This window comes from Anomaloglossus baeobatrachus, chromosome 11, assembly GCF_048569485.1.
Source record: "Anomaloglossus baeobatrachus isolate aAnoBae1 chromosome 11, aAnoBae1.hap1, whole genome shotgun sequence".
Lineage (NCBI taxonomy): Eukaryota > Metazoa > Chordata > Amphibia > Anura > Aromobatidae > Anomaloglossus > Anomaloglossus baeobatrachus.
This window is the reverse complement of record NC_134363.1, coordinates 31,732,744-31,753,404: the sequence shown is the minus strand read 5'-3', so window position 1 is coordinate 31,753,404 and position 20,661 is coordinate 31,732,744. Positions and strand designations below refer to the sequence as shown.

The window sequence follows — 20,661 nt, the reverse complement described above, 5'->3', positions numbered from 1 at the left end:
CGGTTCAGTGACGTCGCTGTGACGCCGCACGGACCGCCCCCTTAGAAAGGAGGCAGTTCGCCCGTCACAGCGACGTCGCCGGACAGGTATGTATGTGTGACCGGTCTGGGCGATGTTGTGCGGCACGGGCAGCGATTTGCCCGTGTCGCGCAACAGATGGGGGCGGCTACCCACACTACCGATATCGGGACCGATATCGCAGTGTGTAAAGTAGCCTTTATTCTGGATCACTTGAGATTGTCTTCTTCTAGATCACTTGGGATTGTCTTCTTCTGGACTCCTTAGGGTATTTTTTTCTTCTTGGCCACTTCGGTTTGAATTCTTCTGGACCACGTAGGGTTTTCTTCTTCTTGGCCACTTGGAAATGTCTTTTTCTGTTTTCCTTTGGATCATTTGGGTTTGTGTTCTTTTGGACCACTCGGATTTGTGTTCCTCTAGATCACTTGGAGTTCTCTTCTTCTGGCCCACTTAAGGTTGCCTTCATCTGGACCACTTAGGTTTGTCTTCTTCTGGATCACTTGGGATTGTCTTCTTCTGGACTACTTAGGTTTTTTTTTTCCCTTCTGGGCCACTTGGGTTTGAATTCTTCTGGACCACGTAGGGTTTTCTTCTTCTTGGCCACTTGGAAATGTCTTTTTCTGTTCTCCTTTGGATCATTTGGGTTTGTGTTCTTTTGGACCACTCGGATTTGTGTTCTTCTAGATCACTTGGAGATGACTTCTTCTGGACCACTTAAGGTTGGGTTGTCTTTATCTGGACCACTTAGGTTTGTCTTCTTCTGCACCACTTGGGGGTATCTTTTTCTGTCTTCTTCTGACTACTTTGAGTTTTCTTCTTCTTTTTTTTCTCTTGGACCACTTGGAATTGTCTTCTACTGTTTTCTTCTGGGTCATTTAGGGTTGTCTTCTACTAGGCCACTTGGGATTGTATTTTTCGGTTTTCTTCTGGATCACTTGGAGTTGTCTTCCTCTATTCTCTTCTGGACCACTAAAAAATCATTTGATTTTCCAGTGCGCCAGTTGAACCCTAAAGAAACTTTCCAATGACTTCACAAGGTTTATTAATTATATTGGAGTTCGTCACCATTGCTGACCCAGCTCATTAGTGATCATAAACATTATGTATAGCCATGATGTAGTTAAACCCCTGAAGGGATCATCAGGCCTTGACTTGCAGGTATCACTAGTACAGAACCATCGCCCTGGCTTTCACCCCTCCCTGGTCCTCCCATGTCGAGAGCAGTTGGACCTGTTTATATTCTGCACCATTTGTAGGATCAACTTTGTGGATGTCACATCTTTTCCTAGAACTATAGCAAAAATCCCACAATGAAGCTGCTCCTGAGGTCTGGGCTCTACAGCGCCCTCCTGTGCCTGGGTAAGTACTCGCTGATGTCTAGAAGGACAGGATGTAATTCCGTAAGTGGTTTAAAAATGACAAAAATGTCAAGACGCTGGATCCTGGAAAGTCTCTCCTTGTAATAATGTGTAATTAATGTAGCGCAGGTTTCCAGCCTAGACTCAGTTTCTCAGATGGATTAAGTAGATCAGCGTTTCGCTGTATCGCGCTAATTGACGGCAACCCGCGGAGGGCCGGGATACCCAGGCAATTTACTGAGCGGTGTCTCCAGGAATAAGGCTCCGGCTTGTATTATTGGGGTTGTCTTCTACTGGACTTTTAGGGCTGAATTGTTTTTTATCAGAGTCTCAGCTCAATTTATGATCCACTGACATGTAAAAGCCTGCAGATCCATCAAAAATGAATGAAGAAATTGGAAACTGTCAGCAAGCTGGGAACTGGCTGTCGATGGACTTTAATATATAAAGCTGAGTGAGTGTGTGTGTTTATGTATGTGTGTGTTTATGTATGTGTGTGTGTGTGTGTGTGTTTATGTATGTGTGTGTGTGTGTGTGTGTGTTTATGTATGTGTGTGTGTGTGTGTGCGCGTGTGTGTGTGTGTGTGTGTGTATGTATGTATATTTGTGTATGTATGTGTATGTATGTGTGTGCATGTGTGTATATTTGTGTATGTATGTATGTATGTGTATGTGTATGTATGTATGTGTATGTATGTATGTGTATGTATGTATGTGTGTGCATGTGTGTATATTTGTGTATGTATGTATGTATGTAGGTATGTATGTGTATGTATGTGTATGTATGTATGTATGTGTATGTATGTGTATGTATGTGTATGTGTGTGTATGTGTATGTATGTGTGTGTAATTGTGTGTGTGTCTCCGCTAAAGGAATCCGCACCGTCGTATTTCCAATCATGAAATTTTGCACAGACTCCGCATGTGACTCAGGGAACGTCATAGACTATGTTTTAAGGAGAAAATTTAACCCCGCACTTTACAGTTATTCACTCAAAAACCTGGTTTCATTAAAGTGAATGGAGCTGGGAGCTACAGGTCATTAATAGGAGCTGTGATTGGTTGCTATAGGAACAAAGGACATTCTCAGGATAAGAAGCTTCTGTGTGAGGTAATATGATATCGTTAGAGACAGAGACTGAGAGACAGACAGAGGGAGACAGAAAGACAGACAAAGACAGAGAGACAACGAGAGAGACAGACAGAGACATAGAGAGAGACAGAGAGACAGAGAGACAGGGAGACAGAAAGAGACAGAGAGAGACAAACAAAAAGAGACAAACAGAGACAGACAGAAAGAAAGAAAGATAGACAAAGAGAGACAAACAGAGAGAGACAGACAAAGAGTAAAACAGAGATAGATAAAGAGACAGAAAGAGACAGAGAGAGACAAACAGAGAGACAGACAAAGAGTAAAACAAAGACAAAGAGACAGAGAGAGATAGACAGACAGGGAAAGAGACAGACAGGGAGACAGACAGAGACAGACAGATAATGGCAGAGAGAGAAACAGACAGACAGACAGAAATACAGACAGAGACAGACAAAGAGAGACAGACAGAGAAACAGAAAGACAGACAGAGAGACGGACAGACAGAGAGAAAGAAAGATAGACAGAGACAGACAAAGAGAGACAAACAGAGAGAGACAGACAAAGAAAGAGACAAAGAGACGGACAGGGAGACAGAGACAGACAGAGACAGAGACAGACAAAGAAACAGACAGAGACAGACAAAGAAATAGACAGAGACACAGACAGACAGAGACAGACAAAGAGAGACAGACAGACAGAGACAGACAGAGACAGACAGAGACAGAGAGAGGCAGACAGACAAAGAAACAGACAGAGACACAGACAAAGAGAGACAGACAGAGACAGACAGAGACAGAGAGAGGCAGACAGACAGAGAGACACTTCGTTACTCTCCCGGGCGATGCCGGGTACTGCGGCTAGTATTATTATATTCATGGTATGTAAATTAATACTCCGGAGATCACCTCATTACTTATTCATTTTGCAACTTTCCAATTGTTTTATGTCTGCAGCTTTTCTGGCTACAGACTACATACATATACACCATGCATCGTCTGTTCTTGCGGTCATGCCACTTTCCAGTTGTCCCATCTTGTGGGTAACTAACGAGTCTATAGACTGATGGACATCTTATAAATGATGTATAAAATTAGAAAAGCAGATCCTTCTTTTCCAGAAACAGCGCCACCCTTAACCATAGGCTACGTCCGGTATTGCAGCCTTCATGTAAATGGGGTTGTTCTGGAATATCTGACATAGCCTATAATCATGGGCAGCGCTGTTCAGGAGGTTATACATTGGTGTGGCTGGTGGCGTAACTTGAAGTACCCATAGTAATAGTTACCTTGAACACCAAATTTTATTGGGGAGCCAAACTTCACCCCTCGCCCCCATATGATCCAGGAGAACCAGTAGTAAGCACCGCTGCTTCTTGCCGCAACACCAGTGTGGTGCTTCTTTTTGGAACTTTAGACAGTCAAGCTAAATATGTAAATTTTGTTATCTTGTTTGTCATCATATGCACTCTGCATAGGCAGTAACTGAGATGAAAAAGCTCTCAGTATAATATAGTTAGTTTTGTCATCTGGTCATTCTTTATGCCGAACAAACTGATCTTAACTTCAGCACTCTGCATTGGAAACACAGCAGGGTTTAGCAAGGCAGTCGTCATGAGTTTGTCATCATCTGCGTTCTGCATAGTCAGCAACTGAGATGGCAAAGCTCATATAGTTAGTTTTGTCATCCGGACCCTGCTTATGCAGAGAAAACTCATCTTAACTTCAGCGCTCTGCATAGGAAACGCAGTAGGGAATAGCAACGCAGTTGACATTAGTCTGTCATCATCTGCGCTCTTCATAGGCAGCAACCAAGAGGACAAAGCTCTCAGTATAATATAGAGTTTTTTCTCATCAGGTTGCTGCTTATACAGAGCAAACTCATCTTGACTGGGTTCAGCAACGCAGTCTGTCATCATCTACGCTCTGCATTGGCAGCAACCGAGATGCCAAAACTCTCAGTATAATATATATATTTTTGTCATCAGGTTGCTTCTTATTCAGAGAAAGAGACTTCAGCGCTCTGCATAGGAAATGCGACAGGGTTCAGCAAGGCAGTCGACATGAGTCTGTCATCATCTGCGCTCTGCATAGTCAGCAACTGAGATAACAAAGCTCATATAGTTAGTTTTGTCATCTGGTCCCTGCTTATGCAGAGCAAGCTCATCTTGACTTCAGCGCTTTGCATAGGAAATGCAGTAGGGTATAGCAATGCAGTCGACATTAGTCTGTCATCATCTGCACTCTGCATAGGCAGCAACCAAGATGGCAAAGCTCTCAGTATAATATAGGGTTTATTGTCATCAGGTTGCTGCTTATGCAAAGAAAGCTCATCTTGACTTCAGTGCTGTGCATAGGAAATGCAGCAGAGTTCAGCAAGGCAGTCGATATGAGCCTGTCATCATCTGCACTCTGCATAGGCAGCAACCAAGATGACAAAGCTCTCAGTATAATATATATATTTTTGTCATCAGGTTGCTGCTTATGCAGAGCAAACTCATCTTTACTGGGTTCAGCAAGGCAGCCTGTCATCATCTACGCTCTGCATAGGCAGCAACCGAGATGCCAAAGCTCTCAGTATAATATATATATTTTTGTCATCAGGTTGCTTCTTATGCAGAGAAAGCTCATCATGACTTCAGCGCTCTGCATAGGAAATGCGACAGGGTTCAGAAAGGCAGTCGACATGAGTCTGTCATCATCTGCGCTCTGCATAGGCAGCAACTGAGATGACAACGCTTAGTATAATATAGTTAGTTTTGATTAGGATTTTACATAGAACACAAGGTGTATGTTTGACTGTGTATTATAATTATGGTATACGGATGTTTACTGTGCGGTGTTGTAGACTCGCTGTGCAGGAAGCTCAGGGTTTATTTGCTGTTTTATGTGATGATGACGGGATCACTTTAAGAGAAACACATCCTTTAAAAATACAGCGAATCCCTAGAAAACTGGGTTTTACCACCGCAAGATTTACAGAGATATGACTAAAAGCGAAACTTTACTTTGAAGATGCAATAATATTATTCAAGATAGGAAAAGTATATGTGATGGAGTTCAGTTTTGTTAGTTGGGAGGATCAGTAAGAAGGGGACGATGTACAATTAAAAGCTTATAATTGCTTATATAACTAACTGCTATAGTATCTTCTCCTAAGTGTAGGGATATAACCAGTATAATACTGCCCCTATGTACAAGAATATAACTGCTATAATACTGCCCCCTATGTACAAGAATATAACTACTATAATACTGCCCCCTATGTACAAGAATATAACTACTATAATACTGCCCCCTATGTACAAGAATATAACTACTATAATACTGCCCCCTATATACAAGAATATAACTACTATAATACTGCCCCCTATGTACAAGAATATAACTACTATAATACTGCCCCTATGTACAAGAATATAACTACTATAATACTGCCCCTATGTACAAGAATATAACTACTATAATACTGCCCCTATATACAAGAATATAACTACTATAATACTGCCCCTATGTACAAGAATATAACTGCTATAATACTGCCCCCTATGTACAAGAATATAACTACTATAATACTGCCCCCTATGTACAAGAATATAACTACTATAATACTGCCCCCTATGTACAAGAATATAACTACTATAATACTGCCCCTATGTACAAGAATATAACTGCTATAATACTGCCCCCTATGTACAAGAATATAACTACTATAATACTGCCCCTATGTACAAGAATATAACTACTATAATACTGCCCTCTATGTACAAGAATATAACTACTATAATACTGCCCCCTATGTACAAGACTATAACTACTATAATACTGCCCCCTATGTACAAGAATATAACTACTATAATACTGCCCCTATGTACAAGAATATAACTACTATAATACTGCCCCTATGTACAAGAATATAACTGCTATAATACTGCCCCCTATGTACAAGAATATAACTGCTATAATACTGCCCCCTATGTACAAGAATATAACTACTATAATACTGCTCCTATGTACAAGAATATAACTACTATAATACTGCTCCTATGTACAAGAATATAACTACTATAATACTGCCCCCTATGTACAAGAATATAATTACTATAATACTGCCCCTATGTACAAGAATATAACTACTATAATACTGCTCCTATGTACAAGAATATAATTACTATAATACTGCCCCTATGTACAAGAATATAACTACTATAATACTGCCCCTATGTACAAGAATATAACTACTATAATACTGCCCCTATGTACATGAATATATCTACTATAATACTGCTCCTATGTACAAGAATATAACTACTATAATACTGCCCCTATGTACAAGAATATAACTACTATAATACTGCTCCTATGTACTGCTATAATACTGAACATATATTCGGGATTAAGGTGTATCTGTAATTCTCATGTTTTGGGTTCCTCTGTGTTTAGCTGTCGGACTCCAGTGCTACCACTTCAAGGGTATGCCGGATCATGCTACCAAAGAGCAGACAGTCATGACCTGTGATGACAGTACACAGCTGCACTGCAGTTCTACAATTATGACATACAGTGGTGAGTAGGTCTTACCCTAATCTTTAAAGTCTACCTCCACTCAATGGAACAATCCAGAAGATAACATTGATGAGACGGGACCTCCACCATAAATGATGTTTGATGGCTCCCATGTCCCAGTACAGATGGACACCACGCTTCCTGATATTCCAGTACTTGTTTGTTTAGTGCCACACACCAATGTCACCGTCATGAGACCCAACCTTCAACTTGGGCCTCCTACTCAAAGAGATTCTGAAGGCCACTTTCACATATTGATGGTCTTCTTATCCGGCTTTCCATCCTCCCTATCTGTAGAGCAGGAGACCTCAATGATTAGTGCTCAATTCAGTATTACCATTCTTAGGTTTGCTCCATGGTGGTGTCCTGACCAAGGGATGTTCTACTGGAGAATACTGCAACAAAACAGTGCCCGGCTCCCTCAAACACATCGAAACCAGTCATACCAGTCGTTGTTGTAATCACGATCTATGTAACCAAGACTTGGTACCAGGTTAGTAGATCTTCTGTCTACGTCCATCTATCCACACAAAGAAAATGTTGAGGAGGTGTTCACCCTTTGACTTCTGTTAGGTCCCACTGTGAAGACCCTTCTCAACCACGTTTTTTTATAGCCTGACTCAATCCACTATCTCGATTTCAGATCTAGGAGATGACTTCCATACTGAGTGTTTGGCATGCCAAGGTCAACCGTTAGCTTGTGGTGGCAGTGATCTTCCGAGTTTGACATGTGGATCTTCCCAGAAATCCTGTATTGAGGTCTCCATCACCACCACATTGAGTCAAGGTAGGTTTTATCAGGCCTTAAAGGGTGCTTTGGAGAGTACAAAACCGGAAATGGGGTGGGTGACTACATATTGTCATTTATGGTGGCTTATTAGGGTTTTCTAATTTTAGAGGGACCTTCAATTCGAAAATGATTGGGGTGTTGATGGTGGGGTCACCAGGGCACCCATATAAAGATTTGACACCATTCATCCTGGGTCAGTTCTGTCCCATATGGATGTTAGCGTTCTTTTGAGATTGTGTTCTTTAAGGGTAGCTGAAGTCTACATTTTTTAACATTATAGCCCCGATTTCCAGGTCTTGAGACCCAACCGATTGCTCAAACCAAGGGTCAGAAGCCGTCAACTTGTGTTTGAGTGGAAGCATGGTGGCAGGGCTGGTAAAAGACCCTGATTTCCCAGAAGTTACGCATTTTTAGGGCCCTCACCTGGTCTGTGACTAGGACACCTAGAAGGAGATACATGTGGTCTATCCCTGTGCCAGCCCTGCAGTGTAGTTCCACCTCCCCAATGTTGGTTACCCACATCCATGGATATAACTTGCCCACTTCCCTTGCTGGGATTCACACCTCGAAAATCAACTTTTGACGAGCTCTTCAAGTTCTCTTGAAATGGTGGACGAACCCATCGCCTCCCTATCTGCTTGACCTCAACCATAACCTGAGCTGTTCTGACCCTTGGTTTGAGCAATCGCTTGAAGGAGTCTCAAGGCCCAGACCACCATTAATGAACATTCGAGGGCTGTGACATTTAAAAAAAAAAAAAGGTAAATGCTTAGTTGCCCATAGCAGTACCCGTCACAATTGTTTTATAGCAATACCGTTTACAATGCCTCCTAACAGAACTAGCCATGGTGCCTCTATCATGGCCACGGTGCTGTATATCAGAATCCGAACAATATACAGCAGCCTCAGGGCACAGCCACAGTATCCAATAACAGTGTCAGCCATATAGACCTCACAGCACTGCCTTCATAACAGAGCCAGACAGAGTGTATCCACAACAGTGTCCCATAACACGACCAAAGTGCCGTCATACAGTGCCATCCAAAATGCCTATATAACAGTGCCATTTACAATGCCTGTATGAGAGTGCCATCCACAATGCCTGTATGAGAGTGCCATCCACAATGCCTGTATGAGAGTGCCATCCACAATGCCTGTATGAGAGTGCCATCCACAATGCCTGTATGAGAGTGCCATCCACAATGCCTGTATGAGAGTGCCATCCACAATGCCTGTATAAGAGTGCCATTCACAATACCTCTATAACAGTGCCATCCACAATGCCTGAATAACAGTGCCATTCAAAATGCCTGTATGAGAGTGCCATCCACAATGCCTGTATAAGAGTGCCATCCACAATGCCTGAATAACAGTGCCATTCAAAATGCCTATATAACAGTGCCATCCACACTACTTGTATAACAGTGCCATGCACTTTGTCTCTATAAAAGTGCTATCCAGATTGCCTGTATAACAGTGCCATCCACAATGCCTGTATAACAGTGTCAGCCGCAATAAGTCATATCAGAGCCACCCACAGTGTCGCCATATCAGTGCCAACCACAGTGGTTTGATAACATTGCCAGTTAATGTTTCTCCAAAAGTGAGAAGCACAGTGCCCTTTACATCCCAGTTTCCTGACATGAGGGGTATCCGGATATCAGAATTAATTTACAGGTTGTGAGTGGCATTAATTAGAGCTGCCCGGGCCTTGATTGCAACCTTGAACCGGTCTCGTTGCCGCAACGTACAATTGTATATAACAGTATCCTGCAATAAATACATGATAACCCTTCTCCGGAGAGGTCAGCGGGACGCTGCGGAGATTGCCGTAGCCGCGCTCACGTCTCCGCGAGGAGTTCTGCTCCCTAGAAATCTAAATTATTCATAATGACACACTCCGTCTTGTCCTGAGTACCAGTGCATTAGTCCTGACAGATTAAGATGGGCTTAAGAGTTGGATAATCCCCTTAATAACCCTATTGCCATTTAGGCAAAAAGGAAAATAAAATGGGACGGCGATGAAAAGAGCGCGGGGAAACGGCCGCCCGTGCACTGATGTGACAGGTAAATCCTCATGTACGGGAATAGAGTGGTATTAATTCCTACTTCATGTACACACCGACACCGCTCCTGACGTCCATTTTTCATACCAACATCCCCCTATAATTATATGGGCGAGCGTCACCTGCTGTGGAGATATAATAACTGCAGGGCTACAGTTTTTGGATATATTACTATTAATTTTATACTAGCTGTTGTACCCGGCGTAGCCTGGGATAGTAACTGTCTCTCTGTCTCTCTCTGTGTCTGTCTCTACTTCTCTGTCTCTGTCTGTCTCTCTTTGTCTCTGTCTGTCTCTGTCTGTCTTTTTCCCTGTCTAACTCTCTATCTCTGTCTCTGTGTGTCTGTCTGTCTGTCTCGCTCTCTTTCCCTGACTGTTTCTTTCCCTGTCTGTCTATCTCTTTCCCTGTCTGGCTTTTTCCCTATCTGTCGGTATCTTTGTCTGTGTCTATCTATGTCTGTCTGTCTCTTTGTCTGTGTCTGTGTGTCTCGGTCTGTATCTTTCCCTGTCTGCCCTTTTCTCTGTCGGTCTCTTTCCCTGTCTGCCTCTTTCTGTCTCTTTCCCTATATTTCTCTTTCCCTGACTGTCTCTTTCCCTGCCTCCCTTTTTCTCTCTGTCTCTTTCCCTGTCTACTTCTTTCTGTCTGTCTGTCTGTCTCTTTCCCTGTCTGCCTCTGTATGTCTCTTTCCCTGTCTGTCTCTGTCTGTCTGTCTCTGTCTCTCTCTCTCTTTCTCCACCGATATCATATTACCTCACGCATAAGTTTCTTATATTATGAATGTCCTTTGTTGCCTATAGCAACCAATCACAGCTCCTATTAATGACCTGTAGCTCCCAGCTCCATTCACTTTAATGTACGCAGATTTTTGGTGAATAACTGTAAAGTGCGGGGTTAAATTTCCCCTTAAAACACAGTCTATGACAGACCCTGAGTCAAATGGGGAGTCTGTGCAAAATTTCGTGATTGTAAATGCTACGGTTCATATTCCTTTAGCGGACACACACACACACACATATATACATACACACACACACACACACATATATACATACACACACACACACACATATATACATACACACACACACACACACACACACACATATATACATACACACACACACACACATATATACATACACACGCATACACACACACACACACACACATATATACATACATACAGTTAGGTCCAGAAATATGTGGACAGTGACACAATTTTGGCGAGTTGGGCTCTGCATGCCGCCACATTGGATTTGAAATGAAACCTCTACAACAGAATTCAAGTGCAGATTGTAACGTTTAATTTGAAGGTTTGAACAAAAATATCTGATAGAAATTGTAGGAATTGTCACATTTCTTTACAAACACTCCACATTTTAGGAGGTCAAAAGTAATTGGACAAATAAACCAAACCCAAACAAAATATTTTTATTTTCAATATTTTGTTGCGAATCCTTTGGAGGCAATCACTGCCTTAAGTCTGGAACCCATGGACATCACCAAACGCTGGGTTTCCTCCTTCTTAATGCTTTGCCAGGCCTTTACAGCCGCAGCCTTCAGGTCTTGCTTGTTTGTGGGTCTTTCCGTCTTAAGTCTGGATTTGAGCAAGTGAAATGCATGCTCAATTGGGTTAAGATCTGGTGATTGACTTGGCCATTGCAGAATGTTCCACTTTTTTGCACTCATGAACTCCTGGGTAGCTTTGGCTGTATGCTTGGGGTCATTGTCCATCTGTACTATGAAGCGCCGTCCGATCAACTTTGCGGCATTTGGCTGAATCTGGGCTGAAAGTATATCCCGGTACACTTCAGAATTCATCCGGCTACTCTTGTCTGCTGTTATGTCATCAATAAACACAAGTGACCCAGTGCCATTGAAAGCCATGCATGCCCATGCCATCACGTTGCCTCCACCATGTTTTACAGAGGATGTGGTGTGCCTTGGATCATGTGCCGTTCCCTTTCTTCTCCACACTTTTTTCTTCCCATCATTCTGGTACAGGTTGATCTTGGTCTCATCTGTCCATAGAATACTTTTCCAGAACTGAGCTGGCTTCATGAGGTGTTTTTCAGCAAATTTAACTCTGGCCTGTCTATTTTTGGAATTGATGAATGGTTTGCATCTAGATGTGAACCCTTTGTATTTACTTTCATGGAGTCTTCTCTTTACTGTTGACTTAGAGACAGATACACCTACTTCACTGAGAGTGTTCTGGACTTCAGTTGATGTTGTGAACAGGTTCTTCTTCACCAAAGAAAGTATGCGGCGTTCATCCACCACTGTTGTCATCCGTGGACGCCCAGGCCTTTTTGAGTTTCCAAGCTCACCAGTCAATTCCTTTTTTCTCAGAATGTACCCGACTGTTGATTTTGCTACTCCAAGCATGTCTGCTATCTCTCTGATGGATTTTTTCTTTTTTTTCAGCCTCAGGATGTTCTGCTTCACCTCAATTGAGAGTTCCTTAGACCGCATGTTGTCTGGTCACAGCAACAGCTTCCAAATGCAAAACCACACACCTGTAATCAACCCCAGACCTTTTAACTACTTCATTGATTACAGGTTAATGAGGGAGACGCCTTCAGAGTTAATTGCAGCCCTTAGAGTCCCTTGTCCAATTACTTTTGGTTCCTTGAAAAAGAGGAGGCTATGCATTACAGAGCTATGATTCCTAAACCCTTTCTCCGATTTGGATGTGAAAACTCTCATATTGCAGCTGGGAGTGTGCACTTTCAGCCCATATTATATATATAATTGCATTTCTGAACATGTTTTTGTAAACAGCTAAAATAACAAAACTTGTGTCACTGTCCAAATATTTCTGGACCTAACTGTACATACATACATACATACACACACATACATACATACCTACACATACATACATACCTACACATACATACCTACATACACACACACACACACACACACACACACACACACATACATACCTACATACACTCAGCTTTATATATTAGATGTATAATATATATTCACATTCTCTCTGGTCCTGGCAGAAACCCATCACACCATGATAAAGAGCTGCAGTAACACGTCCACCTGTCCCGGGCTCGCTGCATTCAGCAATGGGCAACATAAGCTGTCATACGCCTCTAGCCATCACTGCTGTACCGGAAGCCAGTGCAACCGAGGGCACTTTAAGGGTAAGAAGTGGAAAAAACGTCATCTAGTTACAAAGGCTCCTGGCAGGGGTGGGATATTTTGGGCAACAGGAGACAAGTTGGTTTTTAAGGTTGATGTTTTCGAAGATGGAAAGATGGGAAAGTGGAAAGCTCCGAGGGACTTTGACGAGGTGATTGGGTCAGAACATCTATAAAACAGCAGGTCTTATGGGGTGTTCCCGACATACAGCAGGTCTTGTGGAGTATTCTCGGTATACAGCAGGTCTTGTGAGGTGTTCTCGGTATATGGCAGGTCTTGTGGGGGGTTCCCGGTATATGGCAGGTCTTGTGGGGGGTTCCCGGTATATGGCAGGTCTTGTAGGGTGTTCATGATATACCACAGGTCTTGTGGGGTGTTCCTGATGTATGGCAGGTTATGTGGGGTGTTCCCGGCATACGAGAGGTCTTGTGGGGTGTTCTTAATATATGACAGGTCTTGTGGAGTGTTTTCGGTATACGGCAGGTATTGTGGGGTGTTCACGACATACGGCAGGTCTCATGAGGAATCCTCACTATACAGCAGGTCTTTTGGGGTGTTACCGGTATATGGCAGGTCTTGTGGGGTGTTCCCAGTATATGGGGGGTCTTGTAGGGTGTCCATGATATATGGCAGGTCTTGTGGGGTGTTCCCGATGTATGGCAGGTTATGTGGGGTGTTCCCGGCATACGGCAGGTCTTGTATGGAATCCTCAATAGTCTTATTGGTTGTTACCAGTCTGCGGCAGGTCTTGTGGAGTATTCCCAGTATATAGCAGGTCTTCTGGGGTGTACCTAGTTCATGGCAAGTCTTTCTTGTTCCTGATAGACAACAGATGTTGTGGTGTATTTACAGTATACAGCAGATCTTGGAGGGTTCCCATCATATGTCAGGTCAGGTCTTGTGGGGTGTTTCCAATATATGGCAGGTCTTGTAGGCTGTTCCTGGTCTATGGCAGGTCTTATGATGTGTTCTCGGTATATGACATGTCTAATGGAATGTTCTCAGTATATGGCAGGTCTTTTGGGGTGCTCCTGGTATATGACAGGTCTTGTGGGGTGTTCCTGGTATACGGCAGGTCTTGTGAGGTGTTCCCTGTATATGGTAGATGTTATAGTGTGTTCACAGTATACGTCAGGTCTTGTGGGGTGTTCCCAGTATACGGCACATTTTCCAGGGAGTTCCCAGTATTTTGCTGGCCTTGTGGGGAGATCATGGTGCATGGCTGGTTTTGTCGGATGTTCCCAATGTTCCCAGTCTACAGCAGTTCTTGCAGGTTGTTACCGGTATATGGTAAGTCTTTTGAGGTGCTACTGGTCTACAGTAGGTCTTGTGGAGTGTTCTCTGTATAAAGTAAGTCTGTGGGGAGTTCCCAGTATACAGCAGGTCTCGTAGGGTGTTCACAGTATATGGCAGGTCTTATGGGATGTTTCCAATCTACGGCAGGTCTTGTGGATTGTTTCCGGTATATGGTGTCTTTTGGGGTTTTCCCGCTCTATGGTGTTCTCTGTATACAGTAGGTTTTGTGGTGTGTTACCAGATTACAATAGGTCTTGTGGGGTGTCCTTATCTATGGCAGGTCTTCTGGGATTTTCCCAGTCTCCAGGTCTTGTGGGTTGTTACCAGTATATTGTAAGTCTTGTGGGGTGTTCCCAGTCTACAACAGGTCTTGTGAGGTGGTCCTGGTCTATGGCAGGTCTTACGGGATGTTTCCAGTATGGAATAAAGAGTTCATATGTTATTGCCACCATATTGTCTTTAAAGAGTGTCTAAACTTGTCCTATCCTCTTCCTTTGCCAGATGCGGATCCGGGATCAGAGAATGGATTAGAGTGTTACAGTCACTCATCTCCTGAAGAATCTGGCAAAATGAAGTGCCATGGAGAGATGACCCAGTGCATGGACCTGATAGGTGAGAGCTCACAGCCTCTTTACAGCCCATAGTCTTCGCCATTCGTGACATCTCCAGTTACAATAACGTACAATTGCCCATATTATTTTCTCCGTAGGTTCCTCTCCTGATGATGTGGTGATGAGCGGCTGTGCTACTGAAGCTTTCTGTCAAGGCCTCTACCCCCAATTCATCATCCCAGGATGGAAGACCACCCAGTGCTGCGGCCATTCGCTCTGCAACCACAACCACAAAAAGGGAACTAAAGGCGGCCATGCCAAATAAGAAGCTGAAACCCTAAATTATACCAGGCACCATTCTATTCTACATAGTCCTATGGCCGACAAATGTCCACTGTCCCGAATTTTCCAGAACTGTTCTGACTTTTTAGAAACTTTGTCGGCAAATTTGCATCATCCTGGGGCAAAAGGGTTGGGGGGTTGCACAAACTCGACCCATGTATGGGTGGGTCCTGTTGGGCTCGGAGCAGAACTGGGGGGGTGAAAGTTGGCCTGTGCATTCTTTTTGGCCTTGCAGGGTTCTCTCGCCATGGCAACGCCTTTTTCAAATTCAAACAGTTCCGTGATCAGCCGTTACTGGGCAAACATTTGCACTGCAGTGGCCACTACAGGGAGCAAGAGGTATTACACTCTACAAGGTTGTGAATGCGGGAGCCCACCCATATGCCTTAAAGGGGTATTCTAATTAAAAATTATCGCTTGCACCCCGCAGAGAACTTGGTTAGTTCAACAAGTTAAAAATTGCAAAAATAATGAGACGTATTCTGCAATATAAATCACTTTGTGTTTTAATAAAAAAAACCGACTGTAACATGTTTCATATTTTGCATATGGTAAACTCCGCTCTTAACCCTTCAACTGTCGGAGTGTCTACATATAATTCTAATATTCCATTATGTAATTCTCTGGGAGGATGAGATCTAGGGAGTTGTTTGATGGTGTATTACTGTGTCCTACCACTAGATGGTGCTCTGTTACATGTATTAGTTAAGTATTCAAATTGTCTCTCCAGGAAAGGAGACAAACTCTAGCGCCACTTATTGGAGGTAGCAATCCTAAAAGTCAAAATTGGCCTTTTAACAAGCCTTTTCATATGACCTAGGATATATGCCAGATCAGAATCCCAATTTGCAGACACGGTGTTTCGGGGTGATTGCCCCTCGTTAGTGCAAAGTGTGGGTATCTGATCTGGCTGAATGAGATGCTATGTGGGGACCACGGGGGAAGACAAACCAGTTAAATATGGGAGCAACTCACAGTCCCACCACCAGGTGGAGCTCTTGCTCAGCACCATTCTGACCATAGTCAGCACCAGTCTGACCAGTATAGACTTTTTTTCTTCCCCCTTTTGCAATACATTGGCTATAATTCAAAATTACGATCCACCTTTGACGAGTCACTCCCTTCATTTCTGGAACATTTCAGCCTATAAAATTGAAAGCGTCATAACAATCACAAATCTCAAAGGCATCTGTGGTCCCCTCCTTCAACCTCAGATTCCTGCCAACATCAAGAGCCTGAAATTAAAAAAAATTACAACTTTGGCTGCGACTTGTGATCACTTCTCAACTGCTCTGAATGAATTAGGAAATTCTTCAAATAGTTGAATAATAATCACATGATATAATGATATTATTAGTATTTTCCCAGGTTGGAGGACGTTAGTATAGAATGGGGGACATTATTACAGGAAGGGAAAAGAATGGGGGACATTATTATAGGACAGGGGTCATTATTATCAAAAGGAACCAGGATGGAGGACATTATTATATGTTGTGGGACATTATTACAAGAAGGGACCAGGATGGGGGACAATAATATAGAAAGGGAGACTTTATTACAAGAAGGAACAAGGATGGAGGACATTATTATAGGAAGGGAGACATTATTACAAGAAGGGACCAGGATGGAGGACATTATTATAGGAAGGGAGACATTATTACAAGAAGGGACCAGGATGGAGGACATTATTATAGGAAGGGAGAAATTATTACAAGAAGGAACCAGGATAGAGGACATTATTATTGGATGGGAGACATTATTGCAGGATGGAACCAGGATGGAGGACATTATTATAGGTTGGGGGACATTATTACAAGAAGGGACCAGGATGAGAGACATTATTATAGGAGGGGAGACATTATTATAAGAAGGAACCAGGATAGAGGACATTATTATAGGAAGGGAGAAATTATTACAAGAAGGAACCAGGATAGAGGACATTATTATAGGCTGGGGGACATTATTACAAGAAGGAACCAGGATGGAGGACATTATTATAGGTTGGGGGACATTATTACAAGAAGGGACCAGGATGAGAGACATTATTATAGGAGGGGAGACATTATTATAAGAAGGAACCAGGATAGAGGACATTATTATAGGAAGGGAGAAATTATTACCAGAAGGGACCTGGATGGAGGACATTATTATAGGCTGGGGGACATTATTACAAGAAGGAACCAGGATGGAGGACATTATTATAGGTTGGGGGACATTATGACAAGAAGGAACCAAGATGGGGGACAATATTATAGGAAGGGCGACATCATTACAAGAAGGAACCAGGATGGAGGACATTATTATTGGAAGGGAGACATTAATACAAGAAGGAACCAGGATGGAGGACATTATTATAGGAAGGGAGACATTATTACAAGAAGGAACCAGGATGGATGACATTATTATAGGTTGGGGGACATTTTTACAAGAAGGGACCAGCATGGAGGACATTATTGTAGGATGGGGACATTATTGCAGGAATGGACCAGAATGGGGGACATTATTATAGGATAGGAGACATTATTACAGGAAGGGAAAAGGGTGGAGGAAAATTTCATAGGATGGAGATGGAAGACATTACTACAAGAAGGGACCAGGATGGAGAACATTATTATCGGATGGGGGACATTATTACAGGAAGGGACCAGGAAGGAGGACATTATTATAGGATGGGGACATTATTACAGGAAGAGACAAGAATAGGGGATATCATTAAAAAGTCCAGGATAGGAGACATTATTACATGTCTGGTCCCTTATAGAGGACATTATTAAAGGATGGAGGACCTTATTGCAGGACGGGACCAGGATGGAGGACATTATTATAGGATGGGGAACATTATTACAGGAGGAGACCAGGATGGAGGAGATTATTAAAGGATGGGGGATATTAATACATGAATGGTCCAACTTTGAGGGCATTATTAAAGAATGGGGGACATTATTACAGGAAGGGACCAGAATGGGGGACATCATTAAAGAGGCCAGGATAGGAGACATTATTACAGGAGGGGACCAGGATGTTGGACATTATTATAGGATAGGGGACATTATTACAGGAGGGGACCAGGATGGAGGACATTATTATAGGATGGGAGATATTAATACAGAAAGGAGCCAGAATGAGGAACATCATTAAAGAGGCCAGGACAGTGGACATTATTGCATGAATGGTTCAGGATGGAGGACATTAATAAAGGATGGGGCAATGATGAGAGACAATATTACAGGATAGGGGAATAATATTACAGGTTGGGGGACATTAAGAAGAGACCAGAATGGGAGACATAATTAAAGGGCCCAGGATAGGAGACATTATTACAGGATGGGGACAATTATTACAGGACAGAGGACATTACTCCAGTAGCTGATAAATCTAATCAACATGTGCATGGGAGCCCCTTTTCCAAATTTTTCATTGGGGGGCCATAGCATAGTTACACCACTGCATCACATGAAATAAAAAATGAGAAAATTAGGACCGCTGAGTTCAGTGATTGTCTGTTAACCTTGCCTACCTCCAAAGAAATACATGCAGCTATCATTGCTTTGCATCAAGATGGCTTTACAGGCAAGGACATTGCTGCTTGTAAGATTGCCATTAAATCAACCAGTGAGCAAATAACCCAAAGCGTAAAAGAAAAAGTTTCAAGTGATATGAAGAAAGAACAGAACTTCCAAGACCGTCTCCTAAAGAAGATTCAGCTATGGGATCAGTTCAACACCAGTGCAGAGCTTGCTCAAGGATGGCAGCAGGCAGGTGTCACTACATCTGCACGTATAGTGAGGCGAAGGGCAGAAGTCTGGAGAAATACAGGAGAAATTAAGTATTACACACTTTTCATAAAAATCAATTAGTAATCCATGTGACGCATGAACATGTCGGGTCCTCCTGAGTGAGAAACGCTCTTTGTTGTTGCTCTTCCCTCTGGCTGAATGGGAAACCCTAATAGTAATGGGTTGTCGAAACCAGACAGTCGTGATAATAAACCGCACCAACCCAGGCGATTGAGTAAACTGCAGCCATTGTTTATTTAGTCTTAAGGGTCCCTACGTCATATGTGATCTAAAGCCCTATAGTAATAGTGGATATGACAGCGGTCACGCGGTGCAGGTAACATAATGGACACAGAATTGTTGATATTGTCTAGTTTCTCCTTATTTCTGACGTCTCGCCTGTGACACGCCTGTACAGTCTCTGCATTCCAGTGAAGACATTCTGGGCCATAGATATATATATATATATATTTATATATATATTTTTATATATATACAGTACAGACCAAAAGTTTGGACACACCTCCTCATTCAAGGAGTTTTCTTTATTTTCAGGACTCTGAAAATTGTAGATTCACATTGAAGGCATCAAAACTATGAATTAACACATGTGGAATGAAATACTTAAAAAAAAAGTGTGAAACATCTGAAAATATGTCTTATATTCTAGGTTCTTCACAGTAGCCACCTTTTGCTTTGATTACTGCTTTGCAAACTCTTGGCATTCTCTTGATGAGCTTCAAGAGGTAGTCACCGGAAATGGTTTTCCAACAGTCTTAAAGGAGTTCCCAGAGATGCTTAGCACTTGTTGGCCCTTTTGCCTTCACTCTGCGGTCCAGCTCACCCCAAACCATCTCGATTGGGTTCAGGTCTGGTGACTGTGGAGGCCAGGTCATCTGGCGTAGCACCCCATCACTCTCCTTCTTAGTCAGATAGCCCTTACACAGCCTGGAGGTGTGTTTGGGGTCATTGTCCTGTTGAAAACTAAATGCAAACCGGATGGAATAGCATAGTATGCCTTCAATTTTGAATAAATCCCCAACAGTGTCACCAGCAAAGCACCCCCACACCATCACACCTCCTCCTCCATGCTTCACGGTGGGAATCAGCCATGTAGAGTCCATCCGGTCACCTTTTCTACAAAGACACGGTGGTTGGATCCAAAGATCTCAAATTTGGACTCATCAGACCAAAGCACAGATTTCCACTGGTCTAATGTCCATTCCTTGTGTTCTTTAGCCCAAACAAGTCTCTTCTGCTTGTTGCCTGTCCTTAGCAGTGGTTTCCTAGCAGCTATTTTACCATGAAGGCTGCTGCACAAAGTCTCCTCTTAACAGTTGTTCTAGAGATGAGAAGGTGTGTCCAAACTTTTGGTCTGTACTGTATGTATATATATATATATATATATATATATACATATATATATATACTAGAAGGTGGCCCTATTCTACGCATCGGGTATTCTAGAATTTACATATGATTTTTGTTATATATATATATATATATATATATATATATATATATATGTTGTTGTGTGTAGTTACCAACTGTTTGTGTAGGGGCTGTACATGCTCTGGGTGTTGTCTGGGTGTGGCGGGGGGTGAGAGCGGTGTTGTATGTGTGTTGCGTGTGTTGCGTTGTTTGTGG

At 42.7% G+C, this 20,661-nt stretch overlaps 1 protein-coding gene across 1 annotated transcript; it reads left to right on the top strand.

The window, feature by feature from the left end:
- Positions 1-1,250: 1,250 nt before the first annotated feature.
- Positions 1,251-15,776, top strand: LOC142257165 (urokinase plasminogen activator surface receptor-like). Its single transcript, XM_075329283.1, has 7 exons — positions 1,251-1,377; positions 6,909-7,031; positions 7,378-7,524; positions 7,675-7,818; positions 12,905-13,051; positions 14,847-14,957; positions 15,055-15,776. The coding sequence occupies exons 1-7, from the start codon at positions 1,329-1,331 to the stop codon at positions 15,219-15,221; spliced, it is 888 nt and encodes a 295-aa protein (XP_075185398.1). The 5' UTR covers positions 1,251-1,328; the 3' UTR covers positions 15,222-15,776.
- The last annotated feature ends 4,885 nt before the right edge of the window (positions 15,777-20,661 follow it).

Coding starts and splice junctions, on each gene's coding strand:
- LOC142257165 (XM_075329283.1), top strand. CDS start 1,329: ATGAAGCTGCTCCTGAGGTCTGGGCTCTACAGCGCCCTCCTGTGCCTG. Junction 1,378..6,908: donor CAGCGCCCTCCTGTGCCTGG/GTAAGTACTCGC, acceptor CTCTGTGTTTAG/CTGTCGGACTCCAGTGCTAC. Junction 7,032..7,377: donor TACAATTATGACATACAGTG/GTGAGTAGGTCT, acceptor TACCATTCTTAG/GTTTGCTCCATGGTGGTGTC.